At 43.9% G+C, this 22339-nt stretch overlaps 1 protein-coding gene across 2 annotated transcripts in view; it reads right to left on the bottom strand.

Moving 5' to 3' along the window:
* LHX6 (LIM homeobox 6) overlaps positions 1–22339 on the bottom strand; it is a 562516-nt gene that overhangs the window by 58015 nt on the left and 482162 nt on the right. For both annotated transcript variants that reach the window (XM_069609654.1, XM_069609653.1), the window contains exon 5: positions 12384–12484. In XM_069609654.1, the coding sequence (XP_069465755.1) occupies positions 12384–12484 (101 nt within the window). The remainder of the gene's footprint in view (positions 1–12383; positions 12485–22339) is intronic.

The raw sequence follows: 22339 nt of genomic DNA on the forward strand, positions 1-22339 counted from the left end.
TTTCTGCCTTTCTTCTTCGGCTGTGTTTTGGGAAAGGCTCATCGGGGGTCTGGAAATCTATTCAGCCCCAGACTGGCCTCACACAGAGACAAACCCTACCTCTACAAAAAAAGGATCCTGACAGATGCATTAAACAGGGACCCTTAGTTAGAAACAGCTCCAGAGACAGAAGATCACCCAGCACTTCCGGTAGGGTTTCTGAAAGAGATAGACTGTGATGCACGGCAATGACTGTGACAAAGGAGAAGGAATATGATGAAGCAGAATTACTGTGATGAAGGATGGTGGTGAAGCAAACATACTGAGATGGACTGTGATGAAGAAGCAGGATTGTGATGAAAGAAAAGGATTGTGACAGAGGGGGACTGCCATGATGGACTGTGTTGTACTAGAAGGTCAGTGAAAAAGGACTGTGAAGAATAAGAAGCACTGTCACGAAGTCTGTGATGAAAAAGACAAACAGTGATCAAGACTGATGACAGAAGCACTATGATCAAGGACTATGACAACGGAGAAGAACTATGATGAAGGATTGTACTGGAAAAGGACTCTGATTAATAATTTAGACTGACAACAAAGAAGGACAGTAACAAAGGAGGAGTATGGACAATAAAGGTACTGTGATGTAGACCTGTGATGAAGGAGAATCTCTGCGATGAAGGACTGTGATGAAGGTGAAGTACTGTAAAGATGACTGTGATAAAGGACTTTAATGGGACTATAATGTGAGACTTTGATAAAGGACTATGATGAAGGAGGCCTGTGGCCAAGGGGAAATACTGTGATGAAGGACTGTGATGAAGAAGGACTATGATTAAGGGCTATGATCAAGGCAAATGATTGTTATAAAGGACTGTCATGAAGGAGAGGACTATGATGAAGGATGATGAAAGAGAACGACTATGACAAAGTGGGAGTAATGTGGAACTGTGATGAAAGAGGACTGTGATGAAGGACTGATAAAGGGGAATAATTATGATAAATGACTGACAAAAGAGATGGACTGTGAAGAAGGACTGTATAAAGGAGGAGAACTGACATAGGACAAGGATAGTGAAAAAGAAGAAGCACTGGGGTGAAGGTCTGTGATGAATGAGAAGGACTTTGAGGGTGGACTATGACAAAGGAGAAGGACTATGATGAAGGACTTTGACAACGATGGACTGTAATGAATGTGAAAGACTGACAATGAAGAAGGACTGTGATGAAGGAGAAGGATTGTGACAAAGGATGATTATGATGAAGACCATTGATGAAGGAAACAAACGGTGATGAAGGAGAAAGACTGATAAAAGAAGACTGACAAAGCAGGTCTGTGATGAAGGAAGAATGATGCAGGGGGGCTGTTATGAAGGAGAAGGACAGTGATTAACGAGGACTGTTATAAAATACATGTTTGTTACAAGGTGAAGGACTACAATGGTACAATGGTACAGAAGAACTGTGATTGAGGATTGTAATGAAGGGGAAGGACTATAATGAATGAGATGGACTGTGAATAAAAACTCTGACAAAGGAGAAGGACTACGATGAAAGCAAAGGATTGTGATGAAGGTGGATAAAGGAAAAGGTAGGACTGTGAAAATGGACTTTAACAAAGGAGGACTGTGATGAAGAGGTTCTGGGTCTGAAGACCGCAGACACAAGACCGGCATTGCACCTGTGAAGGCCACCCCCCCCAATGTCGGTCCTATGCTCGCCCCATCTCCATGTCCATTTGCTGGGGGGTAGGGAGCATCCACCCTCAACCCTGCCTCATGTTGCATGGCCCACTACTGCCACCCCACTACTTACCTGTATCAGCCCCACTACCTCCTCCATTGTTCTCCATGCCTCTTCCCCTGAACCCTGTTCCTTGCATCCGCTCTCCTGGGCTCCTGCTCCAGCTTTTCCTCTGCTTCCCCAAGCAATTAGCTGCAACGGGCAGCGTGATGTGGCCTAGAGAATGCAATTGGGTGACAGACTGTGGGAAAGGAGAATAATGATGAGGACTGTGATAAAAGGCAGGAACTGTGACAAAAAGTGTACTGTGGCTAAGAATCCATCCCTTAATGAAGGAGAAGGACTGCGATGAAGGAGTACTGTGACAAAGAAGAAGGTCTATGACGAATGAGGACTGCACTGAGAACATTAATAGGTTTTTGCCTCATGTTCACTGTGACAGAGAGCAGATAAAGTTCACTATTGAGCCACACTACTGCATATATGTATAATGATTATTTCTGGAGATTCTCCCTTAAATCGGACTTTCAAAGGAAAAAGAAGAAATGCAATACATATAATAAAATGCAATAACAAATAACATATCATTTAAATCTACACCTGAAACCGTGTATGTTCTGAATAAAATATTCATATTAAAATGATAATGATTCCGGCAATAAATGCTCAAACAAGTGTGTCACATATGTTAATTAATCTGCGCTTGTTACATCACACTTGCCATAGTAATAAGCTGCATAAAAACAAACCCGATCATTGACATTCATAAGGGTTTCAATAATCTGGGCCGTAGAAAATGAGAAATTAGTTGGAATAACCACTACACCTGGCCTCAAAGTGCTAACATCTCTGCTTATTACACCACTCAACGGTGCAGGAAAATCCAACATGGGAAAATATTGTATAGGAAAGTGTGAAGGCGAGATTTGAAGTCCCCCTAAAGTGCATTGTACACGACAATGGGCCTCATTAAAAGTGTGGCGGTCCAAAAACAAGGGTACCTGTAAGCTGACCAGCACCCTTGTTTGCGGAAAACCAATTAAATAAGTAAATACATTTTAAATGGGCTCCAATCATACAGGGGGAATTGATGGTGTATTGTGTTCCTTTTTTAATTCCGCCTTCTCTCTCCCTGTGCAATCCTATTTCCATCTTGGTCAGGATGCGACCTCTCTTGCTCTTGCCAATGTGGTAGGAGTAAGCACGGAAACTGCGTGGTCCAAGAGATTCAGCAAATATTCAATGTGAGGCACCTATGGAACCTTGTGGAAATTCCGTTTATCACACATCTAAGATGAGCGTCTTGAGTATTCAAAAAGTAAATTATAAGTTAACCAACAGAGCTGTGCACTTTTCAAACATTCGGCCTCATTACAAGTCAGCCGGTCCGGAAACAACAGTGGCAGTAAATCTGACCTGGCGGAAGCAACACCACCCGCCTGCAGGCGGACATGGAAACACCGGCTCTGTCATAGACTGAACCAGTGTGTCCATGGTTCCCATCCCCATGGAGTCCTGTGGGACTCCGTGGGAATGGGGATTTACAGAATTCCGCCTCCAGAATTACCGGGTCACCGGGGTTGTAATGCCCCAGTGATTCCAGAAATCACAGAGGCGGAATGGTATTACCGGTCCGGCGGCACCATGCTGGTTTTTCCGGCACTGCTACCGCCGGACTCGTAATGAGGCCCATTGTAATCCAATTTCAAAACAATATCACATGTACATTCTTAGGAACATATACAGTATTTCAGCATCTTTCATTGTATCCATACAATGAAGAGGAAACGTTGTTGCTTTTCATTCCTGTGGGAACCATCGTCAGGAGGAATAAAAAGCTTCCAGGTGCCTCCCACCCTAGCCAGAATACTCGCTCAGTGTAACAATGGCAATCCCACTCGCTCCATGACAGCGCTTCAAGGCCATACCAGTGGCAGTAGGTGCTATACAAATGCCATATAACATAACATTACGATCAGACATCCTTTTATAATGACGCATGGCATTGCTGTTGTTACGCCACCATTGAGGACCATGTAGTGTCCTCTTCAGTTGGCAATGCATCCCCTCTGACATGCGTCCACTCCAGCCTGCACTTCACTAGTTCCAAGCTCAGCATGGACCAATCAGCTGTCCATCCTTTTAAAGTCATTCAAATTCAGGACCATTTTATTGTGTTCTAATAGTAAAAATGAATACAGTGCTTTGAAGAGGAGGAACCGGCATGAAGAACTATATAAAAACCTGCGGTTATCGTTCTGAGGCATGAACTGGCATTGGATGGCATTACGGGGACAGGCTACATTCAGTATATGATCACAGCAAATTGACATTGGAAGCCTTATAATTACATATGATGACTATACAGATATTGACCGGCTTTATGTAGCATTTCTGAGTCCTAAGAGAGTGCGTTTGGCAATGTTAGCACCTGCACATTTGAGGATGTACGATGCCATTGCTGTGGCATTTGAAGCTGCACTCACCATACAATTATAGCATCTTGGCATTAAGAATTTACATGGACGAGGATGGTACTATCACGCAAAGGAGGCATTAGATTAGATGCACTTCTGAGAGACTAGAGGCTACACTAACACATGATGGCAGCACCTGGGCATGGCAGTCTATACCTTATATATGACGACATACTTGCCATGGGAGGCAATAAAAGGCACTTAAGGCAGTATCTGCACATATTAGGCTACAGTGGGCATCTTATGACAGCACTTTGCAAAGTGTGGCCGCATTAAGCATATCATTATTCTTCCATGTGAGGCTATAACTACCATATGCAATGCTATGATGGTTTTGCTGGGTGTACTCCTGCCGCATAATGAATCCATCCACATGGCATATCAAGGCAGCAGGATACTTAAAACATGGTTTGTAACTCAAATATTTGTTTTGCTTTAGTATTGTATTGTATTGTATTGTATTGTTTATTTATAGTGTGCACCTAACCCAGAGGGTAACAAGGCGCAAAAGTATCAAGAGTAACTAACTATTGTATTCAAGTTTTGTTTACATCTTCAACGTAATTTCCAGGGGTGCCACCAAAGGTCATGTGACATCATTCCCTGAGATGACAGACGGTCCAAAGGTCATGTGGTGTCACTTCCTGTGAGGTCATCTGGTGTTTGGCATCACGCTAACCCACCTATAGCATTATGCCTTTATAAGTGAGGCCCCACCCACCGCCTTAGTTGATTCATATTTGGGCTTAAAGACCAGAATGATTCACCTCATCCTCTGTTGGAAATACAGTCCATTCCGAAGGGTTCTTCCATTAAGGTGAAGACAGAAGGCTCCAAAAGAAGGTGACCACTCTTATCTCTAGCCATCCAAGAGATGGGATACATTTGGGCTAAAACCGCTGTGTCGACAAGGCCTACGGAAACTGAGGCACTGGTATGCAAGATCCTGCCACTAGAGGCGACAGAATCTCTGCAAGTGCCCTTTAGAAAACTTCCTGGTTGGGAAGGGCAGAAAAAAAAACAACTCACCTTGTCCCTGAGATCCTGACTGGGTCACCGAGAAACCGCAGGACCAAAAAAGCAACCACTGGCTTTTACTGCATCTCTGAACCACCTCAATGCTAGTTTGAGCCCCTTTACCACCATCCAAACTGCTGATCGGGAGCTGCCTGCACCATCGCCAACATCATCTGTATCTATAACAACAAGTTCTGCTTGATGACAATGCAGAAGCTACACCATTTCTGCATCTGAGACCAACAAAGTATCCTAGCATCCCCAACTCAACACCACCTACCTACGAACCAGCCTCTTAAAGCTCCAAGCTATCACCGCTGTACTTTGCTGACACTGCGTTGAGCCACCCGAGTCAGCTCACCTCCTAATGACAGTCTCCACTTCTCCACACCCAAGGCTGCAGGGTCTTCCAACGCTGTTGGCCCAACATTACCTGTCACTTCCAGTGCCTTCGACCTGCAAAATGTCGCTGCTGCTGATCAGTACCACATTGTTGCAACGTACCGCTGACTCTCCTCAACTTGACCCCAGTCCAGTGCAGAAAGTGCCCAGACTCCCGGTGCAATGCTGAAAAGCCTCGCTCAGGGCTGTTGAGCCCCAAATACAAGAGCGTAAGGGGTTTGAAGTTGCCCTGTCCCCCTAGATTGCCTTAAAGGATCCTAGTAATTGTTACGCCCCCTTCTCTATCTTTTAAAAGACACCTTCATAAACTTGACATCTTGACAACTTGAGCACCAATGTCTTTCAGACGTATGCCTATTTTACTTTAAAGCCTGAGTTTTCTGTTTTGTCTTACACTGCTTTCCCCTTTGTTAGTTTAATTACATATTCTAGATTTACAGCACCTTAGATGGACATTCCTTTATTTTGGTAACAACGTTCTGTTATTGTTTGTGTTGCATCTGTGCCAGCTCAAACCCATTCTGAAGAGTACAACCTGTCCTTGGCCCACTTCACCAAAAGAGGCGAAGGAGGTATACCTGTTGGCCTGTGCCTGTTCACCTTTATAATTGAGAGCACTGCTGGTTTAGTAGTAGTGTGGGGCTGAGTAGGCACTTTAGCCACTATCTATATACTGCTGCAGAGAAGGTAGTCATTGTGTCACACACTTATTGCACACTTATCAGTAATCAAGCGCAAAATGTTTGCTAGGCAAGAGAAGCATAGCACTCTCCCTTGAGTTCTGGGCAATATTAAAAGGTGTTCCCTACTTGCGTCAACCAACTGCTCATGTGCGCAGGCATGTCGAACACATTTTGCATAGGGTTTTTTTCTGAGGTGGAAAAGCTGCATACACAAATGGCTTTGCGTGTCACATTGGGATCTTATCAAAACATGAGTTGGTGGGCTTGCTTCTGGTGTGTACAGCTCATCCATGAGGGCATATCTGAGTCACAAAAGGGCGTGGTCAGGGAGGAACTGCACTTTTGCATGTGACACACTTCCCCGACACCTAGCCCATTCATGTAAGCAGAGGACAGCTATGTACAGTAAGGACATCTTGTTTGGTGCATCTTCTCTCCTGACTTCATCAAACCCAAAGCTATTGAACATAGTAGTAAGTGACTGTAAATAAAAGTGTGGAATTCTGGAAACAGCAAAACAATTTAATTCAAGGGAGATCATTTTCAGAAAGTAAACTGAAGGCCGCCGTAAAGGTGCCACCCCTGTCTTAATATCTTAATTTATGTTCCAGGCATTTTAGTGCCTTTTGATGGCAGGGTTGAGAGAACGGGATTTACATTTCCCTTTTGCCCTCTGTCTCCAAAAACAACTTGCTTTTATGCATATTTTCATGCTGGTATAAAACTAATGAAAATGGAATCTGTCTGCTTTTTACACTGGCAGAAAGCACGTGGATTCCACAGGAATCCATTGTAAACCCTGCCTGTCATGCATACATATTGAAGAGGGTATTTTAACATCTCTTGCTGTGCATCGTGCTGCTGTTGTGTGTTATGTATGTCTGCCCGCCAATACCGGTTTTAATCCCAGAGGATGGTGTTGATGCTGTCGGGGCTTGTGTTGGTTATAAGGCCTTTCTTCATGGAGGCCTGTCTGGAGCGTGCAAGGCAGCCTCTGTTTCTAGCTGTGTTTGCTGCAAACAAACAACTGTCAGGGCTGTGATAATGATGGTGTGGTCTGTCCTGAACTAGGGGCTCTGTCATCATTCTGTGAGGCTCTCCGAAGTAGGCAATTCTGCTTGTGTTTTCCAACGTTTCCATCTGTACTTGTTTCAAAGACACTCAACTCTGAGGCCTGTTCTTAAGCTTTTGCCAGCTGTCCTGAATTGATGGTTAATCCTTACGTCGTGGGGCTGCTCTGGGGCAAGCTGAAGGACTTGGCATCTTGGTCGTCTTCGGGGGCGATGAAAAGGGAAGACATTTTGCATTCTCTCTTCTAGAAAATAAAGGCAAGGGTGGGAATTGCTGCTGCAGACCCCCAGGACTTAAGAGCGCTGTTAGGAAGATCACATCTGGTGAAACTCACAGGAATATAGCTTGAACTGGAGCACAGCTGTGGATCCACCCACACATTAATCAACACTGTGGGCCTCATTCCGAGATTGGAGGCAGCCATGGTGCTATTAGCACCATGGCTGCCTCCAATACCGGTACCGACTCCGACCTGCTTCAATGGGGATTTACCAGTGTTGTCTGACCTTTGTGGGACCGGTAAATCCCCATTGAAAAAGGCAATCCCCATTTCCATTTGAGCCCCTATAGGGCTCAATGGGAATGGGGAGGGAGCTAATAACGGTACCGCAATTTGCGGTACCGTTATTTGCTCCCTGGTCCTTTTGCGGCTCCCGCTAAGGGTGCCTGGTAAAAACCAGGCGCGCATAGCGGGACCCGCTAAGGGACCTCGGAATAGGGTGCAAAGGGATTACCGGCACCGGTGTCCTTACCGGTGCCGGTAATCCCTTTGCGCCCAACTCGGAATGAGGCCCTGTATCTGCCTTTGTCCTTTATTGAATGCTCTTATTGTGTCGCATTGCTGTACAGTGCTCCGTTGATCCACAGTACCCGGAATAGAAGTCCTCATACTCAGCATAAGTGTTTTTAGAAAAGATTGTACATGTTCCCCCATAAATAAGGCAGAACTAAAAAAGGGGCATTTGAAGGGCATTTGAGAGTATTGCCTCTTTCAGATGCGCTTCATTTACCCACTTTATTATAGACACTAAATGTGTGAAACTTCGTAGGCACATGGCACATACATATCATGTATTCATATGTCTAGTCCAGTTGGCAGAAGCTACAAAGTTCCTGGTTACATAGAATGTATAAGACTGGTGATATCAAGGAGGAAGGGAAGAACTAGTATTCTGTCATGTATCCATATAGCTTGCTCTTTTTTTTTTATTTATTAGAAAAGCATTTCTTTTTATGCTGCTGGGATTAATACAGAGGTTTCAAAATAGTTACTTTTTTGTTTCCACCGATGAGCATTTTGAGAGTAAAAAAAATGAAATAGAAAATGAATGTTGGGAGCTAATTAGAGCATGGCTCTCACAAAGAGTACAGCAGTGTGGCCAAAAGTGGCAGCAAAAGAATTCCGGACACGTGTACCTCACTCTCATATTCCGACTTTGAGGAGAAATTGCAGATAATACCCCCAGCACTCGGCTGAAGGTTTTGCCTCCACTTTACCTCCAATAAATTGATCAATTTCCACTGGCAATATTTCCACTGGCGATATTACCACTGGCAATGTTACCACTGGCGATATTGTCTAGAATACCCCTTAGGAGTCCTATGGGCTCAATAATGGAGAATAACCCCCCTGCCCCGCACCACAGAGCGGAGCGGTTGCATCTCTATTTCCAGAGCGTTATTATGGCAGTAATGGTGATCAACTATTGCAAATTACCACTGGGAGTTACGTCATACACGGAATGTGGCCCTTTTCCCAATTCTCTCGTCCACAATATCCAGCATAAATTCATAAAGGTTAAAATCGCATATATTGCATGTAAATCTTTACAATACCACAATAATTAGGCTATGTTATCGGTTTTTTTTCATTTACATTAGTTATATTACATCAAGTTATATCAGATGTTTATTCTATAGTTCTGAAACAAAAGCTTATAGACATTCATCAAGCACTTGAAAGGGTCCCCTTGGCTGGTGTGGGTGGAGCGCTGGTCCAAGTGGCTGCAGAGAGCAAATGGATGCTGGTCAGTCTTCATATACGCCCAGGGAGCCAGGCCGCAAGGTGCACCTCTTCCATCTTATAGCATGTGCTCCCTTTGCATAATTGCCAACATGCCCCATTCCAATCTGTAGGTGAATTTCCAGTCTTGTTTTTTCTCTTTGCATTCTGGGACTTGTAGTTCTACTTTTCTCATTATAAAACTGGGACTATAAGTCCCAGAATGCAATTGAAAAAAGACAGGCCTGGATAAGCACCTACAGATTTTAACGGGTCATGTTGACAACTATGCCTTTGTGAATAAGATGAGATCTGCATGCATTTCTTGCTGCTGTCAGATGAAGCGAGATCTCTAAGGTATACTCCTAACAGCAGTGTTCCCAAAGTGAGCCACTGGCTCCGCAATGGGTGCCTCTATCACGCAGCACCTTCCGCACAGGGGTCTGCAACCTGCGGCTCTCCATCAGCCCTCATCATTGACTATTCTGTCTGGTGCTGATGGGAGTTGTAGTCCAACGCATCTGGAGAGAGCCAGAGTGTGCTAGTAACAAAGCAATGTGCCTAAATGGAGGGTGTCTCAGAACAGTCGCTCGTGTTTGGACTGCGCATGCATGATGCTTCACAGCATTGGTCTGCATGCGTGCACATGCAGGAATGCAGAGGAGTATTTTCCAAAACGGGAACATACTCAAACATGAAACGCAATATCTCAGTGTTTACATCTTCTTTTTCTTCCTGTTTTCTGGATGTAAATAGAGACATCTATCTTCATTACAATGCCTTACAGCACAGAAACCCAGTACCCTGGGCCTCTCGCACATATGTTTTCAATACTGCATATATCCTTCTCATGAGCACAGCATTCTACTAGCAGCATACATACGTCTCGCTAGAGGCCCCGAGATAGCACGAGCTTTCATCGCCCGAGTGTGTGTGCCAGCTTCGTCTCCATTGTTTGCATTTTCATGCCTGAGTCTGTCATCTGGGTTGGCAAGGCACTATTCCATGATACTTATCACGAACACCTGTCATTCCAGCGGGCAATGTCCCAACTCCACTTGTTTCTTTCTCCTCGCAGATCCAATCAACGAGCACTTACTCTTGACTTACTTCTGGAGAGAGTCGCTTCGACTCCCAGAGATGTTATCATGAGTAACTCTAAGTTACTCCTGGAAAGAGAACAGCAAGTCAGGAGTAAGTCAGAGTTAGTAGCGGTAACGTCTTTGTAAATGCCTTCTCTCTTTACATTTCTAGCTGATGTGCAGTCAGGAAGTTACAAGATTGCTCACTTTGCAATGTAATGTAGACTTATGGACCTTTGGAGGGGGAATTATTGTGCAATAATGACTTGCCTCTGGGTTATTGCTATAAGTCGCGGCACGGCATTATCTCTTACGAATAAGGACGTTAGTGCATGGAATTGGACAACCAAAAAGGAACACATTTTTATTGTTGGGGAACAAATGAGCACACACAAGTCGCTTGACAAGTTTATTTAATGACCATGGAACTAGAAACATTGCACTTTTACACATTTTGTTTTTCGTTGCCTAGTGTGGGGACTTTGAGTTTGCATTCTCTTCTCTACCTTTACACAGTTGAAGATGATTGCTTCTGTGCTGTTTGCTGTGCTACTTCGCTAGTCAGAATGTCGGGAATGAGGGCCATGCCAGAGATTATATTATAGACTGCATCCTGAGAATTCGATTTGGTTGGAAGGATGTCTATAATGGAATCCATGTACTAACGCAATAAGCCCCGAGCCGGCAGGCCATTACCGAGTAAGGTAATGCCCCCGGGACCATAGTTACAGGCCCAAGGGTAGCGAGGCCCGCCGGCAAAGGGGCTCTTTGACATTAGCACCCCGGCACATTAGACCGGGGTACCAATGGTGTTTTTTTTTCCAGTTGTAAGACGCTTTGCAGAGCAAAAACAAGAAAGAAAAAAAAAAAATGCCCGACGCGGACTGGGAAACGTAGTCAGTTTTCCCTGTCCGTGTATGCCATAGTAAAGAAATAAAATGGCGCCACTGAAGGGGAGAAGGGACCACATGTAGTGCCTTCTCCCTATCCATGGCGGCCACTTCGAGAAGGAACCCAGGGCTACAGCAGAGAAGCAGAGGCTTCAGAGCCTTCTCTGTGAAGTAAGGCCCAGGCAAGGGCCATGAGCTTGCTTATAACAAGCTCATTGACTCTCACCGGGTACTAATAATAAGGTAATAAGCCCCGAGCTAGCGGGCCATTACTGCGTAAAGTAATGCTCCCGGGGCCCATAGTTACAAAGTCCCGGGGGCATTACTGAATGCGGTAATGGCCCGACGGTGAGGGTTTTATGGCCTTTAGTACCCTGGCTAGTTAGACCGTAGTACAAAAGGTGGGTTTTTTTCGGTTGCAAGATGCATTGCTTTTCGCAGCTGAAAGAAAATTGAAAACAAAATGACGGAAACGGACTGGGAAACGTAGCCCGTTTTCCCTTTCCGTGGCAGCCATAGTAAACAAAGAAAATGTCCACCATGGAAGGGGAGAAGGGACTACATGTAGTCCATGGTGGGCATTAAAGTAAATGAAAAAATAATGAAAATGAAAAATGAAAAAATAATTAAACAAAAAAATGGCCGTCATGGAAAGGAAGAAGGGTCTAAACGTAGTCCCTTCTCCCTTGCCATGGTGGCCACTCCGGGAAAGAACCCGGGGCAGCAGCAGAGAAGCAGAGGCTTCAGAACTTTCTTGGCGAGGTAAGGCCCGGGCGAGGGCCAATGAGCTTGGTTGTAACAAGCTCATTGACCCTCGTTGCGTGCTAATAATGTATAATAAACACCTCTTATCATGTCTTGACTACTCTATGCCAAACATAATCAGATCTTGCTTTATTAGTTAAGGATAACAGGCTCAGGGAGAGTTTGGGAACATAATATAGTGTAGGGGATAGTAGCAGGATCTTTTTAACGATGAGAATGGACTTCTTTGATGTCCTCATTATATACAGGCATGAAGATAATTATGTTGTTACCTGCAATTGTTCTGCTGTAAACGACGTTCGTGCTCTTTTTGCTGGTTTTGGTTGACTGTCTTGTTCTGATGGTACAGCGCCCTCTAAAGTAATGCCATTTCCTGAAAAACAAGTAGGTTTTGATTTGAAAATGAAGGCATCAGTAATAATTTTAAACTCCGACTTAAAACAAGATCAGATGTTTTCTTGTTAATGTATCTATTCTCCTTTTATTTGATATAAACCATACAGACTAGAAAATAATATAATACATTACTAAAACAAACAAAAAACAAACATTATGTCATTCATGCAATCAATTAAATATATGCCTTCTTGTACACTGAATAACATTTCCTGATATGTAATAAATCCTTTTCAATCAAGACCCATCTCCATTATTGCCCTTCACAAAAAGTCATAGGTCATGTATTCCTTTCTGGATTCCAAAAGTGAGTAACATCTCCAATCCCCCTTCACAAACGATTGACCCTCCTAAGGACCTCATCTGGCCACATGGGCCAATCTGTTTCCAAAAGAATTCCACACTTGAATCATGGATAACGAAATCCTGAAAAGTGGAGAGATCTGATTTGTAATATCATAGGCTACTCCACGTCAAGGAGATGAAGCCCACTTATTCCAGTGGGCATGAGAGAGGCTTATGCTCAATTTAGACTGATGCATTCCATAAATGGATGCCAGAGACCTATTTAGTCTAACGGGGGGAGGGGGTGAGGGGGTCAAATATGGCATACTTAATCTAGACTGATGAATCCAGAAGTGGGTGCCAGAGATGAAACCTATTTAGTCCAGTGGGGGTGGAAGATGCCCATGCTCAATCTAGACTGATGCATTCCAGAAATGGGTAAGAGAGATTAAACCTATTCAGTCCAGTGGTTTTGTAAGATGCCCAGGCTCAATCTAGACAGATGCATTCCAGAAATGGGTACCAGGGATGAAACCTGTTCAGTTCAGTGGAGGTGGAAGATGTCCATATCCAATCTAGACTGATGCATTCGAGAAATGGGCGCCATAGTTGAAACCTGTTCAGTCCAGTGGAGGTGGAAGATGGCCATGCTCAATCTGAAACCTACTCAACGGGCAGGGAAGATGCCCATACTCAATCTAGACCGATGCATTCCAGAAGTGGGTGCCAGAGATGAAACCTATTTAGTCCAATGGGGCTGGAAGATTACCATCCTCAATCTAGACTGATGCATTCCAGAAATGGGTAAGAGAGATTAAACCTATTCAGTCCAGTGGGTTTGTAAGATACCCAGGCTCAATCTAGACTGATGCATTCCAGAAATGGGTAACAGAGATGAAACCTATTTAGTGCAGTGGGGGTGGAAGATGCCCATGCTCAATCTGAAACCTACTCAACGGGCAGGGAAGATGCCCATACCCAATCTAGACCGATGCATTCCAGAAGTGGGTGCCAGAGATGAAACCTATTTAGTCCAATGGGGCTGGAAGATTACCATCCTCAATCTAGAATGATGCATTCCAGAAATGGGTAAGAGAGATTAAACCTATTCAGTCCAGTGGGTTTGTAAGATACCCAGGCTCAATCTAGACTGATGCATTCCAGAAATGGGTAACAGAGATGAAACCTATTTAGTGCAGTGGGGGTGGAAGATGCCCATGCTCAATCTGAAACCTACTCAACGGGCAGGGAAGATGCCCATACCCAATCTAGACCGATGCATTCCAGAAGTGGGTGCCAGAGATGTAACCTATTTAGTCCAGTGGGGGTGGAAGATGCCCATGCTCAATCTGAAACCTACTCAACGGGCAGGGAAGATGTCCATATCCAATCTAGACTGATGCATTCCAGAAATGGGTACCAGGGATGAAACCTGTTCAGTCCAGTGGAGGTGGAAGATGGCCATGCTCAATCTGAAACCTACTCAACGGGCAGGGAAGATGCCCATACTCAATCTAGACCGATGCATTCCAGAAATGGGTACCAGGGATGAAACCTGTTCAGTCCAGTGGAGGTGGAAGATGGCCATGCTCAATCTGAAACCTACTCAACGGGCAGGGAAGATGCCCATACTCAATCTAGACCGATGCATTCCAGAAATGGGTAACAGAGAAGAAACCTATTTAGTGCAGTGGGGGTGGAAGATGCCCATGCTCAATCTGAAACCTACTCAACGGGCAGGGAAGATGCCCATACCCAATCTAGACCGATGCATTCCAGAAGTGGGTGCCAGAGATGTAACCTATTTAGTCCAGTGGGGCTGGAAGATGCCCATGCTCAATCTAGACTGATGCATTCCAGAAATGGGTAACAGAGAAGAAACCTATTTAGTGCAGTGGGGGTGGAAGATGCCCATGCTCAATCTGAAACCTACTCAACGGGCAGGGAAGATGCCCATACCCAATCTAGACCGATGCATTCCAGAAGTGGGTGCCAGAGATGTAACCTATTTAGTCCAGTGGGGCTGGAAGATGCCCATGCTCAATCTAGACAGATGCATTCCGTAAATGGACAACAGAGATGAAACCTTCTCAGTGGGCATGGAAGATGCCAATACTCAATTTGGGCTGATGCATTGAAAATGGGTGCATGATGGTTTCCTTTCTATACCTACAGTTTGTGCAGCATGCATGATTTTGGCTCAGAGAGTATTGCATATGCATTTATCTGAGTTGATGGGAATAACATAAAATAAAAAGAAAATTCCTGTGTGGCGTCAAAACCAGTACGTTTGCATAACCTTCCCACATTCACTCTGATGAGTAAGTACCTATTGTTAAAATCTCCTCAACATATTGTTCCCTTGATCTATATCCAGAGCATGGGCCTCAATACAAGTGTGGCAGTCGGAAACAAGGGTGCCAGTCTGCCTGCCGGGGCTGCTGTGCCTGCCAAGTCTTACCATGCCGGGTGCAGCGGCCCCTGCAGGCAGAGTTGCCATGGAAGCACCGGCACCATCAGCAACAGTGCTGGTGCTTCGGAGTCCCCATTCCCATGTAGTCATGGGAATGGGAACTTACATTTTACGGCACCTGACTTACCGGGCAGGCGGGACTTGTAATGTCCCGGTGACACCGGAAGCTAAGTGCCGGAATTGGTGTTACGAGATCAGCGGCAACCCGCCAGTTGTACTGGCGAGTTACTGCTGACCTGGGAATGAGGGCCCATGTTTACTTAGCTGTTCCGACCATACTTTAAGCAACTCCTGCCTACCTGTTTTCCGACATTTATCCCAGTTGGTATAGCATTCCAATTCTGTGTCTGCGTCATCAAAACAAAACTTTCTAGAATAATCGCATAACCGTCCCTCTTTTGGTCAACTCTTTTTTCAAACAAAAAAACAATTAGCTCATCAGTGTTTAGTGGGCAGATGTCAAGCTTTAACTTCATCGCCTGAATCAGGGTACTTTGTTTCATGTTTAAACATCCTCTCCTCCATCTTCCCTCCAAAATATTCCAATATAAGTAAACCAGTGCGATACCAAATATCCGAGCCATACAAAGTGTCACATTGCAAACGTGGGTCCTGACTATGGGCAAGGTCGAAAAAGCCCATATTTGCCCTATAATCTGGAAAATTCTGCAGATCGCTGGGGGCCCCTGATCCTCTTCGTAGGCATTAATGCAACACATTGTGAAGACAAATTATGCATATTCACAAACAATATCCAGTTGGTGCATAGCAATAGTAAAGGAAAACATATTCCATATCCTCCTCAAACTCATCACCATTGTTATTTTATAAGGAATGCACATATCGAATACATCACATTACTCTTGGAGTGCAGCCAGTGATTACCAGAGACCAATTGGCATCCTGCCCAGGACTATTGTGTAATTAAAATGGAATAGAATCGTCACATGGGACCTTCTTAGTCTAGTAAGGAAAGGCCTTCATGCATTGTCGTGGAGAGGTCTGCCACATACTGATTACACAGCACACGTTTACGCACGGATACACGCATAAGCCTGGTGTTCATCTCAGCTGAACAGGAGATATTTCCCTGTAAACTGAATGAATTCTTGCTGACGTGTAAAGACTCAAAATCATAGTCACTCACTACCCTTGTATGTAGGCCACAGCTTATCGGCTAGCTCGATATGTTGCATCTATTGGATCGGCCAAAGGCCATGGCAAAGTAAAAACATCAAATAGAAGGGGTCTAAAGACCCTGCCATCTCCTCTCTGCCATCAACTCAAAGGTTATACAACACTGACCATCATTCAGACTGAGAAATAGGAAGGATGGTATTTACTATGTCCCATTCTCTCAGCTGTGCAAGACTTTTGTTTGCATTCACTTTCTTTGTCGGGTCTGATACACCAATGGTCCTATAGTTCCTAGCTTGAAGAAGTGCAGATAATTTCAGTTCAGTTCATTAATATCATATCGACAAGATGTCATAGATACCTGCAAATAATACATATAGACCTGTAATAAATCAGTCATTTATTTACGATTCTGTACCAATACATTTCCACTAAAATATTTACAATTCTATACAGAGAACATTCAACTTATAACTCTTAGGAAAGTCACAGATGCAAACAGACATCATAAGTACAAAAACAACAAAAGCAGTTACATTACATTCATTATACCACCTTAATTCACTTTTGCCTTTGTAACCGAGCTCTATATAGCTATTTAGCCAATGCAAACACAGTCGTTACATCAATCACATAATAGCATGGCTTGACAGATATTACGTATAACAAAGCAAAAATCTGGGTTTCAAATAAAGTGTCCTCAGATCTATATAAGCTGGACAAATTAGTATGAAATGTGTATCACTTTCAATTAGGGATTGTGCGAAAAGTTGTATGATATGATATCATGTGGCATTTATAACGCGCCTATACACAAGTGTTTCAAGGCGCGACTTTATCAACTGAAAAACATGTAATGTATTTTTTTTCATTAGGGATTTATAATTATAGCATTTGTCAGAAACTCCATTATTTCAATTTTTTCAATCGATCAGCTAAGCGTACAATTCCTAACCTGAACTTTTTGTATAATGAGCATAAATGTTTCGGCCTCAGATCGTCTAAATGTTTCTCACAACTTACCGACAATTTTTCGCTCCAATAATCACCAAGTAAGGATGAGCACTGTATTCTGCTAAAAAACACTTCATTTTCCCAATCTTGATATTCTCTTTTCATTATTGCTTTTGATCTTGCATTTATTATCTCTGGGTTGTGCAAATACTCATCCAAACCAATGCAGTGAGACTATTTTAGGGATCGTTATAAGCAGACCTCCATGACACAAGCCTTCCGTGACATCCCCACATCCTCGAAATCCCATGTAGAGCTATATGGTGAAAGCAACCACCATACAGGAAATGCCTCCTTTAAAGCCACATTTTAAAGGCCATCTGGACACATTGGTCTAGATATGTTCCGAGCGGTATTTTACCAGCAATGAAGGGTACATTTTTTAAACTTAGAGGCCTATACTTTTGGATCTCTGTAATAAGGAATTCCTCCCTTGCCGGTGTAGAACATCTTCATAATGGACTACTCTACTGCTTTTGAAACTGTAGCCATACTGCTCTGCTATCATCAACTATTATAAACTGGTGACCCAAATAATAAATTTGCATTATATGAAAATGTATCATGTGACATCACTTGCCAATCTTCAATTCCAAAATGGAAGTTGATTTTTTTATTTGTGTTGAAGCTCATTTGTTCTCCATAATTCCTTGCTATAGAACATGTCTTATCTTCTATAGGCCAGCCTAATTTCTTTGTGGTACACCCTATGTATCGCTTGTAGTTCACCATTTGCTTCTATGAATGTTAGTTCTTTATAAACTTCCTAACGCTACTAATCTTTCTGCAACGTTTCAAGTAGGTTTCCAAGAATTGTATAAATAATTTGTAAGCTGCATTGCCACAAGACTCTCTGACAAATGTCTTCGAAAATCCTATGATATTCCCAAATGTTTGATAATGTCTGTTCTGTCCACTGAGTTACTTTGTTAGACTAGATGCTCATGACAACTATCATATTCCCATCAACCATGCAGCAGCTTGAGGCAGACAGGAGAATAGTCACTTTCATCTTGCAGAACTCTTAAAAGTTGCCTCGAGTGTCCCAGAGGCTGATGGTAGAAAAATTGTAATCTTTCATTTAGCCTTTGCTAAATGATACGTGTATATGAAGTTGATATATCACCTGCCAACCTACCATCTGATATTATTAAATTAGGTACTTCCTAAAGGGCAATCCCATCCTAACCACATTTATCATCTGAAGCTGAGCCTGTAGAGGACACTTTGTTGCATCCATGGCAGAAATGTTGCTGTTCTAGACGCTCGGATCAGGGCAGTATATATTAACCCTCTTCCCATTACTAATTATTGTATTTTGTCCTGTGGGAATTCCATAACTATCTGATTAAGTACACTTTCCATTTATTTCTATATCTTTTTTATGCCAAATGATAATGGGGGAGCATACATTAAAAAAATAAACATAACAAGAAGCTCATTTGAACTGAGTAATGCACAGGACACACGCTCTTATGACATGCGCCAAAGACACACATTGCTACGACACACGGTCCAATCACACACTCTCTTACAACACACACTTTCCACACACTCTTACGACACACACCTCAATGACACACATTCTTAGGACAGATGTTCCTATGACAGATGCACCTGGGACACATGCACCTACAATACGTGCACCTGTGACACCTTCTCCCATGATACATGCTCCTAACACACACACACTCTTATGACTACTACTTACCACACACTCTAATGATACATACTCTAATGATACGTGCTGCTACAGCACGTATCTATGACATACACAGCACGTTTCTATGACAAATGAGCTCCTACAACACACGTTCCTGTGATACTTGCTCCTATGACACGCGCATCTACTACACACGTGCCTACTGCACAGAACATGTGGACATATGACACATGTTCTTACAACTCATGCTCCAACCACACAAACTCTTACGATACACACTCTTATGATGCTCACGCGCACACACTTTTACGACACACGCTCCTAAAACACACTCCTACAGCACATGCTCCTACAACAGGTGCTCCTATAACACGTGCAACTACTACTCATGATCCTACTACAAACACTCCTACTACACGCACAAACTACTATGACACATGCTCTTATTACATTCGATTCTAGCACTCCTACATCACATGGTCCAATGACACACACTCTTTCAACACATGCTCCTACCATGCAGGCACTTAGAACATGTGCTGAAATCAGTTACTCAGAGCATATCAATTTTACAGTTGGTACATTACAAAATTAACATTTTGCGTTCAGAGGAGTGGTTCAGCTGAGTGGTGCTGTCTCGCTGTGGTGCTGCTCCCTGGTGCCTTTCTACAGGAGTCTGTGTGCCTTTCCTGGAACTTTGCTGCCTTCGTGCTGCCTTGAGTAGGCGTGCCGCTTCCAGCGGCTCCTTTGCAAGTTTTGCAAGACTCTATTTAGCGTATTGCCAAGGACTGATATTGTGTTTTCTTTGGTTGTTTCCAGCCCGCCTCTCCTGGCTCCGCCTCCCAGTTGCAGCTGACTCCTTATCTTCATCACGAGTGCGCGTTCAGCGCGCGCGTTCAGAGGAGTGGTTCAGCTGAGTGGTGCTGTCTAGCTTTCGTGCTTTCAGCAAGGCATTATTTTGGGAGTTCTTATTTTGTTTGTTTTACAAATTGCTTCTGCTGCTATTTGTGTATAGCGAGGTTTTGTGTGTATTCTCTGTTCGCCGAGTGGGCTACAGATTGAACCACTATGCAGGCTAGACTGCCAACATTGACTATGGGGATGCCCCCAGCTCTCCAACCTGGGGGCTCAAATCCTTCTCGCATTTTTTTGTTAGATAATGCACAACTATCAAAAAAAAAAAAACAGCCAGCACTATCACGCTGCTCAACGCCGGTTTTGAGCCGTGGTCGTAATGGCAGCAAAGTTTGTTTTAGAGGTCCATCATTGCCTGATATTCGGCCCTTTTGTAAAGAAACAACTTTGGTCCCTTTGATTGATAATTTGTGCGTTCCCTTATCTTCACAAGCCACACGTGCGCCTTGCTTAAATTCAAAGGATAGATTACCTCTACCCTATACTAAAGTGGCTACTGAAGCGCGGGGCCAAACTCCTGTTTCTCTAAATCCTATGACTTGTGGTAGTCTTGTGTCCTGTATTTCCTTGTCCGATAGCATGTTACTCCACAACTTACCGCTTTCATCTGCGGCAGTGACTGAAGCCGCGTCGGCTGCCTATGTGCCTGCTGAAGCTGCAGTTATTAATTTGGATTTGAATCCATCAGGCTTTTCCCAACATCTTTTGCCTGAGAAATCCTCTCTAAACTTGTCACGCTCTCCAGTCATGTTTTCAGACATTGATCTCAACTGTTCTGAAATTGAAGCTTCATACCTTGCACCGACACCACGACGTAGTGTAGCACCACTAGGTCCTTCTGGCAAAGTGGATGCGGAAGCTATGACCAATAATATGGTCAATCTTACTTTATCTGCCATGCATGTCTCACTACAAACGTTATCCAAACTTTTTGACTCAGTGATTAACAATATGTGTGATCACTCTCAAAAGTTGGATAAGATTTTAGTCTGGCAAGAGCATGCCACCTCACTGTTACAGCAAACACATTCTCCTGCACCTGGGCTAATTGATGCAAGTGATCGCCCTCTGGCTCTTACAGCATCATTAGGTATTCAAACCTTGTTTGAGGTACAATTGGTAACATGTGCTAACCAAGTCCATCCTTCGCTAGCATCCCTTTCTTTACTACCTGCAGTGCCACTAATTGAAGGCATTATTTTAGATAACACAGCCACGGCGCCTGCTCTTTCAACCATTTCAGTTGCCCCTCCGCCCAATACTGGAATTCTAGCTCCCCCAAGTGTTCCTTACACCATTTTCACTCCAATTGCCTCGTGTGCTGGCCCCTCAACCCTTGCAAAGTCTCAGTGCAAAAAATCCAAAAACCTTCCAGCCTCAAAATCAGATAACTCTTCAAAAACGAAAAACTTCTTTCGTCAACTTCATCTTCCCAAAAAAAGTGCCCTCATTGCTTCCTCTGCTGTGGCAAAGAAATATCACCAAATGTCTATAGTACGTACTCCAGCATCCAATGCTGAGGGTTCCTCCTTCATTCCTCCTCATGCTCCGCTTGACACTTTGGTAGAAATGGTAACTGAAATGGGCAATACCCCCCAACCCTCCACAGTGACTTCCAAAGGGCCTTCCACAGGCGTTAGTGATACTATCTTGCCTGTGGAGTTCCATCGGCAGGAAATTCGTCATGCTGTTGATGCTTACATGTCTGGCAATGTTCACCTTGGACAAAAACCATCTTTTCCTACTCAGTTATCTTTAACTAAATGCCCTTTAAGTACAACCCACCTGCCATCACCAACAACGGCCTCCATAACGGCTCCTGCCGCCGGCCCACTTGTTCGCCCTCCCCAAGGGCCTTCCACAGGCGTTAGTGACACTATCTTGCCTGTGGACTACCATCGGCAGGAAATTCGTCATGCTGTTGATGCTTACATGTCTGGCCATGCTCATCTTGGCCAAAAATTATTTCTTCCTATTCAGTCTTCCTTAACTAAATGCCCTTTGAGCACAACCCACCTGCCACCACCAAAATCGGCCTCCATAACGGCTCCTGCCGCTGGTTCTCTTGCTCGCCCTCCCATGATAGATGTCGAGCCCCTGCCTCCTTCAGACTTACAAGCACCCGCTGGCTTTTCCAGACGTTCACTGTTAGCGGAAATTGCCCCGGAATTGCTTGAATTACTGCAAGCTGTCTGTCAAAAGGATTCCAAACCATCTGCCATAAATGCGCCAGTTTCTTCGGCATTGAGTAAAGGATCCTCAGCCTCTAGGCCTCCCCCTAAGCGTCCAGCCAATTTTTGCCTACAATTAAAATGCAGGCCACCTCCGTGTCCTCAATATGTCTT

The sequence above is a fragment of the Ambystoma mexicanum genome, chromosome 8 (assembly GCF_040938575.1).
Source record: "Ambystoma mexicanum isolate Mex_15411 chromosome 8, UKY_AmexF1_1, whole genome shotgun sequence".
Classification (NCBI taxonomy): domain Eukaryota; kingdom Metazoa; phylum Chordata; class Amphibia; order Caudata; family Ambystomatidae; genus Ambystoma; species Ambystoma mexicanum.